The sequence below is a fragment of the Sycon ciliatum genome, chromosome 4, assembly GCF_964019385.1.
Source record: "Sycon ciliatum chromosome 4, ocSycCili1.1, whole genome shotgun sequence".
Classification (NCBI taxonomy): domain Eukaryota; kingdom Metazoa; phylum Porifera; class Calcarea; order Leucosolenida; family Sycettidae; genus Sycon; species Sycon ciliatum.
In genome coordinates, this window is record NC_088646.1 from 27,962,561 (window position 1) to 27,972,325 (window position 9,765).

The 9,765-nt window shown below is 44.9% G+C and overlaps 1 protein-coding gene and 1 long non-coding RNA gene across 2 annotated transcripts; one reads left to right on the top strand and one right to left on the bottom strand.

The window, feature by feature from the left end:
• Positions 1-12: 12 nt before the first annotated feature.
• On the top strand, positions 13-2,326 carry LOC135815434 (uncharacterized). Its single transcript, XR_010553291.1, has 2 exons — positions 13-499; positions 1,960-2,326. It is a non-coding gene; the product is annotated as an uncharacterized LOC135815434 (long non-coding RNA).
• LOC135815433 (vitamin K epoxide reductase complex subunit 1-like) lies at positions 1,906-4,647 on the bottom strand. Its single transcript, XM_065328729.1, has 3 exons — positions 4,251-4,647; positions 3,146-3,255; positions 1,906-2,652 (listed from the first exon to the last, which is right to left on the bottom strand). The coding sequence occupies exons 1-3, from the start codon at positions 4,403-4,405 to the stop codon at positions 2,438-2,440; spliced, it is 480 nt and encodes a 159-aa protein (XP_065184801.1). The 5' UTR covers positions 4,406-4,647; the 3' UTR covers positions 1,906-2,437.
• Between the last annotated feature and the right edge of the window lie 5,118 nt (positions 4,648-9,765).

The following is a 9,765-nucleotide window of genomic DNA, read 5'->3' on the forward strand; positions in this document are numbered from 1 at the left end:
GCAATTTTATTTTTTAAAGTTTTGGTTTTGGTACTGCCATCGTGTGTGCATCTGGGAGATATTGCAGGTTTAGAATTGCAAGGTTTGTCCTCTATCGATACCGCTAGCATTGTATTACCAGCAAGTCTAAAAGTCTTGTAGACCTGACCCAGCATAAACACGAGGAGTCTTGATAAGCCGATTATTAGTACCTAGTGCATACAGGCTACTTGCTACGGATTTCATCAAACATTGAGATACAAAATTCGCAGAGCTGACTTGAGACCAGCTAACGTTACGTCCGATCATGACAGGAGAGGGAAGAGGAGTCTGGGGGAGAGGCAGTGTATTCGCCAACACCCCTTTGTCTCGCAGATTCGACAAATTTGCTACCGTGGCAAGAACGTTCTTCTTCCTATCAACTGCTTTCGGCCTGTACGGGCTACACAACGCCGTGAAAGCATTTAGAGCTGAGGCACCCATGCGAGCGGAACTAAAGAAAGTATCTGAGTCACAAGCAGTAAGTGCATATGTCATTAAGTGTAGACTAGCCTCTGTATGTGTTGGGGGGGGGGGGGGGAGGAGATTTAAATATATCTCCGTCTCTCATTGTGACAGCACACATGCATGTCATTGTGCGTACGATAGGCTAGAACACTGAGTCGTAATTCTGTCAGTTTTCCCAGCTTTACGTATCTGAATACGTTGATTGAATGACCCACTGAGCTCAGGGAAAATCGTGCGACTGACAAGATCGTACACGTCATTTGCTTGTCGTCAAGAGTACATAATCCCCCAGAGTGTGCAACTCCACTATGGGTGCTGTCCCGACAGAATTTCAAGTTGACGTCATTTTGATGATGCAATGCACACTGTACACGGATTATCAGACGAATCCGGAACCTGTGGTTGAACGAAGCCGATCGATCCTGTACACATTATTGCAAAGAAAAAACGTGTGATGCGTTGACACCCGTACACATGTTGTAAATCACTGGTGCAAGGAGCGTTGTGTCATAAATAATGACGTCAACTTGAAATTCTGTCGGGACAGCAGGGTATGTGGGAGTTGCACACTCTGGGGGGGTTATGTACAGTCGTCTTCGCTAATAACGACTGCGGATATAACGACAATTCGCGAATAACGACAGAATGTCCATGCCCAGAGCAAAGTCCCATCCCACTGGAATACATATAATGAGACTTCGGGTATAACGACACTTCGCGAATAAGGACACCTTTTTGATGCCCCGCCGAGTGTCGCTATAAGCGAAGTTGACTGTACTCCTATTATCGTATAGTCAGATAATCCGAACATGTTGCTCATCCGAACAGAACCCTGGTTTTACTGTGTGTGCTTTCGGGTGGGGTAGGGGGGGGGGAGAGACGAAGAGAGAGAGAGAGAGAGAGAGAGAGAGAGAGAGAGAGAGAGAGAGAGAGAGAGAGACTGACAGACAGAAATACACTACGTTCCATAAACCTGCGGTGAATGGCGAAAATCATGGATGGCCCCTTAATAGTAGGGAGGTTTAGTCCCACGTGATCCGTGGGTACTTTACGTGTGTGTACCACGTGATACTCAGTGACCCACGTACTGACGTTTTCTCATTCACGACATACCGTGTATGGAGGCTCACCCACGTTCCGCCAGAACGTGGGTGAAAATCAGAATGGAGCGCATTGTGCGAGCTGTGAGGGTGCTCAGCTGAAGAAGTTTCCGAAGCACGAAATCAAAATATTGGATGAGCTTCTTAGGCCCGGGCAGCTTCGTCTTTGACCAGGTTTGGGCCTTTCGCTTCATGCTTTTGTTTGTTCCGTATGACTAAACACAACATTGCAACGTGGGTACGCGTTTCCGTTACGTGGGAACTAAACCTCCCTAGTAACTTGTTATACCCCTGTAAATACAGTGATCCACCTGACATATTCATGTGGATATACTCAGTCCTTGCATGGGTGCTGTGCTTTCTTTGTTTGCAGAAAATTATGAAAGCAGAGGAGGAGAAGATCTTGGCGGAGTTCAATAAGAAACGAGTATAGCGCGAAAGGACAATGCTCAGCCACAGGAGAACTCTTCACACGTTCTGTTGCTTTCTGAATTTTTGGTCTCATGAGTGTGCTTGTGTCTGACCTGTATATAGTCATGCAGAAAAATCATAAAATGAGTATTGTACATATTGAATTTTGAATACCATGCTTGCATGTTTGCTCTGTGCTAGCATTTATCATCAGCAAAATACTCCACACAACTCGCAGCATGCTGCTGTCTCTTTAAGGTTCTTTTTTTCTGGTGAACGTGGCACCCCGTGTGCATCTATACCATGGTAATGGATGCTTGTGAATTCAACAGGAGTTCTGTCTTGTATGTAGAACGCCGAGATGTTCTCTGTGGTTCTTGACGAAGCACGCGGGACGGACCTTTGTTGGACACGCACACTGCACGTTCTTGGAAACACGATTAGCGAGTGTGCCTCGGGTCTTTTGCTGTGAGCCTTCTCAATTGGACAATGGCGAGGATGAAAAGGAGAATATTAACGACGTAGATTGTAACACACACCAGGCAGAAGTCGTGCAGAATGGCGTAGAGTATGTAGGCGAGGTAGACGCTCATTGCACATGATACAGCACCGAGAAGCACATTCAGCTTCCTCATCAGCTGCGAGCGAGCACCACCTGCATGCATAGTAACCCAACACAAGCACAATACACAACTCTCCAATACAATCAGCTCAACCATTCCCTGCTACTGATCAGTCTTCCACTTATTTTTCATCAGTGTATCTTACTTTCAAGCACAAGCCAAGGAAATCATTTCGGACCTGCCATGCTGTCAGCAAAGAACTACCAGCACCAGTACATGTAGGTATCAGACACACATTCATATGGATCATAGAAACTAACAGTATCTTGCATTTGCTACAGGCCATTGTGAGACTAAAGATTCGAAACACCGCCACCACCACCAGGCGCGTGCCCCGTATGGGTTCCTGGGTGCCCGGAACCCCCCCCCCCTTTTCGCTCAAAATGCAGGATTTCGCTTCATTTTTTGAAAATTTTCCCGGGGAGGTCCCCCTACCCCCCCCCCCCCCCCTTGAAGGGCACCGGCGCACGCGCCTGACCACCAATACAGTAACGTAGTTACACAATAGGGGAAGGGTAGACTCACCAATGACGAACAATGCTGCGTAGAAGAAGATGCCATAGACAGAGTTAGAGATGTTGAGGAAGTGGTCATGGCCGAGAAGGGGACCAATTATTCCAAAACCATTTGCGTACCTTCAGGAGACAAGTCAAGGCACACAATCCAGATAAAACCCAAACTGTGTCCCCGATCACACCACAGATGAAGCCAGCCTCATTGCAGACGGAACTTCTTTCTTTAGTTTCTTCAAGCTCTTCCATTCCTGCATTTATAGTCTGCTTAGCCAACAGCATGGCTAACAGCATCTTTATGTTGCCTGATGATTGCACAGCATGAAACTCAGAGTTGCCACAACCTAGCCTTGCGCCGTGTTGCTCTGTGTAATCTACTTAGCCGATAGCCCAATTGATATTGCAGCCACAACCCCAGTCGTTTAGTATTATACATGTATACAGTCCATGCAAATGGCACTTCTCGGGAAACTCGAATACAGTATAAGCTAATCATGAAGCAGCCAAAGAAGACCCAATGTGGATCCTTTGTGGCGTTATATTTCCTTACTGCTGTGCTATGTGTAGATTCTACCGTGGCCATGTCAGGGCAAGGATAGTGACTAAGGCCAGTAAGGGTGCGTTCTATTTTCTCTAGGTCGGAACTCGAAGAAACTGGAATAATGTAGGAACGGGTCTCGGAGAATTCGGAGATCTTTTGCACATGCGCAGCGACAAAGGGGTCGCCATCTTGAGTGACACGGTTATAGTACGCACTGTTCGTATAAATCCGTAGCAAAAGGACACTCATGATCAACACGTGGCTGTGGCTTTCGGCAGTAGTTCACATGCGCCGACCCCAGGCCTAAAAAGCGGGTCCAAGTTTCAACCATCTTTGTTGAAAGTCTTACCCAAGCCATTCAGCATAAGCAAAGTTGTGGACTCAGCATCATACTGATACGCTTCAGTGCCAACATACTGTACAGATACCAGAATTATCTGATGGTACATGTAATATCAAGAGTACATGAAAAAAGTTTTCATGTACTCTTGGTAATATTAATAATAAGCATTGCTACGTTGCAGCAAGAGTGGTTATGTACTCTTGGTTGTACTTTTTTTTAAAGTTATGGTCTTACTCTGAGGTCAAAGCAGTGGAGCAAGAAAAGGCTGAGCCGAAATCACAAGCCGCCCGATAACTCGAATCTTGTTTCTTGTACAAGGCCACGAGTTTCCCATACACCGACACAACAATGCCTGCCAGGCAAAGCAATCTGTAGACGGTCACAATCATTTTCACCAAAAAATAACTATGTACATATACAGACTAGACTCCGGCTGCGAATATTGTTAGCAATACTGGTAACAAGAGTGCATAAGCAGTATTCTTACTAAAATAACTAGGTCGTAATAATTACTCGACTACCTACGCATCTGAAGTAATCGATAATGAACGTGATGTTTGTCTTTGTTGAAATAAATCACGTTCACAAACACTGAACGGATGCCACACCAGTAACAGTCTTCTTCAACAGTCAGTCACGTCAGTCACCCTTTCAAAAAAATGCGACGCCGCGGATATGGAGAGAACGTCGTCATCTTTTACACTAATTACAGGCAAAAGCAAGAGTTCATAACATGTAATGGGGGTTATGAACTCTTGGCTACAGTCATTCATCAGTTTTGAATTTTTTCAACATTCTCAGACTGCACTGGCACATGATGCATGATGAGTTTGACTTTCATGCAATCGTAAACAAAGGTAAACGATGCTCATATCAAGTACGATCATAGTTCCTTTCTGGTTTTCCTGAAGTAGAGTTGTAACATGTGTAGTCGGTCTTGCTCTCTAGTTCGTCTTGAATAATATCCTCCGAAGTGTAATGGCCGGATGCTGGGTTCATTTCCGCTAGAATAAAGAAGCTGCAGGTGAGGCACTACTCAGTGTCGAACAGGGAGTCGTATAAGAGTTTGGGTACGACTCCCTGGTGTCGAAGCACCGCATGATTAATTGAATTACTAGTATCTTACTGAGCATGCATAACCCACCGACCCAGTACAGAGCACAAAGAGTACATTTTAATCATGTGGATGTGTTTTCACACGACTGACTTCACCTTGGTTACCGTAATAATAGCATTTAACATTGAATTTTCCAGATTCAAAATCAGTTCCGTAAAGTACCGTTGATCCCCCCCCCACCGTGTCACTTCCCAGCTGGTCGTTCGGCAGGGGCGGGAATTAGATCAAGTCGTTCGTTCAAGTGCAGTACGATGTACAACGACGCCAAAGATCAGACCTGGCATGCTGGACTGTGCACATTTTCATCTTGCACTCCCACGTATAGTGTACAGCAGTACATGCGTCGGCTCAACATCGTACATGTATTTTGTCGTATACGCCGATGTCGCTTCACAGGCAAAATTCCACAGGTAGCAGTAACTAGACCGGGGGCGGATCAACGTTACTTTACAGTACTAGCAAGAGTACATAACTACACTGTGTAGTTATGTACTCTTGGTACTAGTAATCCAGCTATTCACAATCGCATGCCAGTGCCCGCTTCACCTCGGCTCTTGATATCATACATATAATGTACTCCTGGTTGTGAATAATAATAATATTCGCGGGATCCGCGTCGGCATCGCTTGAATGTTCAGAAACACACTAACTAGCCTTCGCATCTGCAGGCCACCACTATGCCTGTTCACCTTAGTGGCGAATCCAGACCTCACAAGTGAGTCAGGGGAGAGGAGGTTAGTCTCTCAACCAATCGGGTGTGTAACGACCCATAACCCTGTAAACTGCATCCTTGTTATCCTCACTCCGAGCTGTGAGCACCCAGTTGACCGTGGGTGTCGGCGCAGTTCAACACTCCTGGTTGTACATTTTTTTAAATAAAACACCAGTAGAGTTTGAAGTATGACATGCCTGCATTCTAAATTTAGCATGATTACTGGTATGCTAATCATACATACCAACCTGGAGGCTTGAGTTACCTGGACAACGAGGCTGAATTCCCTTGATTTTGACCGTTTTCCCTGGACAATTTTTTTGGCGCATCCATCATTAGCAGATGTATTTTCATGACTGCTGCTCAAGCAAAAGGGATGGCATTGCATTGAGCTGTAACTGCTCAAGTACACTTTCTGTTGGCCACCGGTGTGCCGGCGATCCGTTGCAGTTCCACGTGTTTTTTTTTGTCTGCTTGCTTCTACGCGCTGTGTGTACTTGCAACGGATCTACAAGTTCGAGAAAACGCTGAAAAAGCATCATAAAAAGGAGAACTTGGATTTCAAAAGTTCCATCTCAGTCCCTGGACTTTTGCAGGACATCTCGGGACAAACACCCTATTCCCTGGACAATGACTGTCCCGGGAAACCCTGGACCGTTGGCATGTACGATGCTTAGCTGACAATCGCAATTCTGTGTGCATGTGTTCTTTTGCAGGCATAAACCACTACATGTGTGACTCCTTCTAGTCACCGTATATAGTCGTGGTAGTGAGGACCTACGATTTATCAATCAATCTAAGAACCTTCTTCGAAGAATTAGCACAGCTGAAAATTCCGAACGATGATTCGAAAGCCGTTAACTCGTATAGAGTTGCGTATGGAAGATGTTGAAGAGTTTTCTGCTATCAAGGACTACCTGTGCAGGAAGAATGATTCAGCAAAATCCACAGAAGAACTGAAGCAAACAAGAGAAGGAAGAGCTCGCTTAAGAAACGACAGGATAGGGTATGCGGCTTCTGCAGAGACTCCCCAAGGTACTTCTAATCAAACTCCTAGATAACATCCAATGATCATTCATGTGCATACACTATCTTATTCTATCTTGTTATTTTTAAGGGTAGTCCAATAACGTCATATTCATACTTTAATTTAGTTTTAGTAGCACCAGCGACCAGTTATCTTTTTTCTTTTTTTTGTGAAACACATTGTATCAACACACAGCACTTACTAGTAATTCAACCTGTTATCTTTCCTCTTTAGAATCATAACCATCCCATGCTGTTGTTACGTATTGTTGACTTGAATCAGAATGCATGGCCATGCCTATCAATATGAATTATTGTTTTGACTAGTTTGAGAGATTAGCCCATTACTCTAGGGGTGCGTTTGGTTGGTACGATCTAGAACAGGATCGAACAGCTGGTGCACATGGTGAGCAGCCTCATGCCAACCAAACGGTACTCCAGAAACAGAGCACATTTTTTCTGAAAAAGTGTGCCAAACTTGGTACATACTTCGCGTACGGGTCACCATGGTCACTTTGTACGGCACAACGAGTCCAACCCAAAAGCGTATGCACGTAATCATTTGAGACCGAAACCAATGTTCCCGCCAGGTTCCACAGTGAAAAGGTGAAACTGCTCGGTCTGCTCCGGCCTCGAGGCTGAGTATGTTCTGGCTGACCCAGAACAAGTGCAGTCCCAACCAAATGCGCTGTTCTGGTGAATCCTGTTCTAGGTTGTACCAACCAAACACACCCTAGGACTTAAATCCTTATTCTTGAACTTTGAGATCTGTGTATCAGAAGGATCACATTTTCTATGATTGTGTCACCTTGCAGCAATTGTCTTTCAGGTGCACAGCAATCGTCACGTACATGTACTCGAGATGCAGGACGACTGCCCATGAGCACTTAGACTAGACTTGGAGTCGATCAGTGTGTGTGTGCACGAGCATACATGCATACTAATGTACAATTATTATTATTACTGTATACGCACATCCACTTTTTTTCCCTGCTCTGCCCGCTCTGTCTGTCTTCTGGCACATGCAAATAATGTACAATGCCATGTAATATCACCTAACATGTGCAGCATGTCTAGAAGAAATGATGCATGCATGTTCTGGAGTGATCCAGTCCCGTCGTAGTAAAACTAAAACACATGTATGCGGCACTGCATCTAGAGTGCTGACAGTGACACACTTTCGGGTGAAGACAGCCCAGCCATATCTTCTCTGACAGGGGGAATAAGAAGAAGGTTGTTCCACATTTCTGCACAATCCCCAAAATGGATTCGTGATCCAGGTACACACTCCAAAGCACATACACACAGATACACTGGAAGTCTGCAACGTATTTTCAGTTCAAGAAGTATACGGGGGTTTTCAATTCAATATCCACGCAGGAAGTAAAGTTGGACAAATGGATTGCAAAATTATATAAGAATATGTTGAAAGAGTCAGGAGGCCATTGCACATCAAGAAACATGAATCCTAAAAGGGCCTGGGCAATACCCGAGTAAAATGCAGCTACAGCTAAAAGTCTATGGCCACGGCGAGTATTCGCAAGCGGCCAGAATAGTGTTCTTCACTATGTTGTGCTTAGTAGTATGAGGATTCCAGCACTTCCTACCCAGAGCGCTTCGTGGGGGCTCAATGTTGCAAAAAAACAAAAAAAACATTCGGTGCACACACACCCACACACCCGCGCCCACACACACTGGTTATTCCGAAGAAAGAAAACCCAATACTAACAGATAAGAGCAGCATGCGAGAAGATGGAATCCAAACCTATTAAGCCCCATAACAGTACGGCTATCAAGCCCCATAACAGTACAGTTACCAAAGTACACATCAGGAAGGCATCTACATAATAGTATAGGGGTGGTCAGGACAGGAAAGGTTTGTTCGATAAAAGACGGACACATTTTTTATTGCAGTTTGCAAGCATGGAAATTGGAAAATATTAATTAAAAATAAAACACAGCTGCATCCTCCCTAATCTCAAGTAACATCTATGCAGCAATAAACAAATAACTTTAATAGCATGTACTAAGGGGTACTAGTACATGTACCTGACTAGTATTTTCGGCAACAGGGTGGGTTAGATACGACCTTCCTCAATCAAGCTATCCAGTAGCTCCATAAGCCGCTGCGTACTGTCTTTGTATATACCATCATCCATGAACATCTTATCTAGAACTGGCTCGGTGAAAAACGACACAACTCGGTTGATGCGCTGATGTGTCGACTCGTCCAAAACATCGGCACCTTCAGTGCGTACGAATGCACATAGCTGACTAACCAGTTCAAGAAGGTGCTCGCCGTCGTAAATCAAGCTCATTTTCTGATAATGTGATACAGCCATGGCCAACTGATGTGCTAGGTCACGCATGCCTCTGACAACGTCTGGACTGAAGTCAGACATCTTCACGTGGAAACCTACTGAAATACCCATCATGATTGAAACGTCCATGAAATCCTGGCTCTCCTTCAATCCTAATTCACACGCCACAATCTCCATCAAGATATCCAGAATCTTATAGAACCTAGCACCTACAGCAGCTTTGGTTAGTTTCCTCTTGGACCTCTCAAAGAATTTCAATTCAATTCCCAAGCTGCGAGATTTCGAAGAAGACGACTGAACTCCGCTCGCCGATTCCATCTCGCGTCGGGATTGCCGTATCCTCCTTTACAAGATGATAGAGCTATGAGGGCGGTCACCAGCTCAACAAAAGCTACGTCTTACCTGTGAGGTAAGTCCACCTCTCCAGAATTCAAATGACTTTACGAAAATGAGACACCTTGTAGACGGATATATCCATTTCGTCATACCACTTCTCCTATTCACCTTTTCTCTGATTCCATACAGCCGTTCGAAATGTCCGCAAGAACTTTGCAATGGTATAATCCCGTTCAA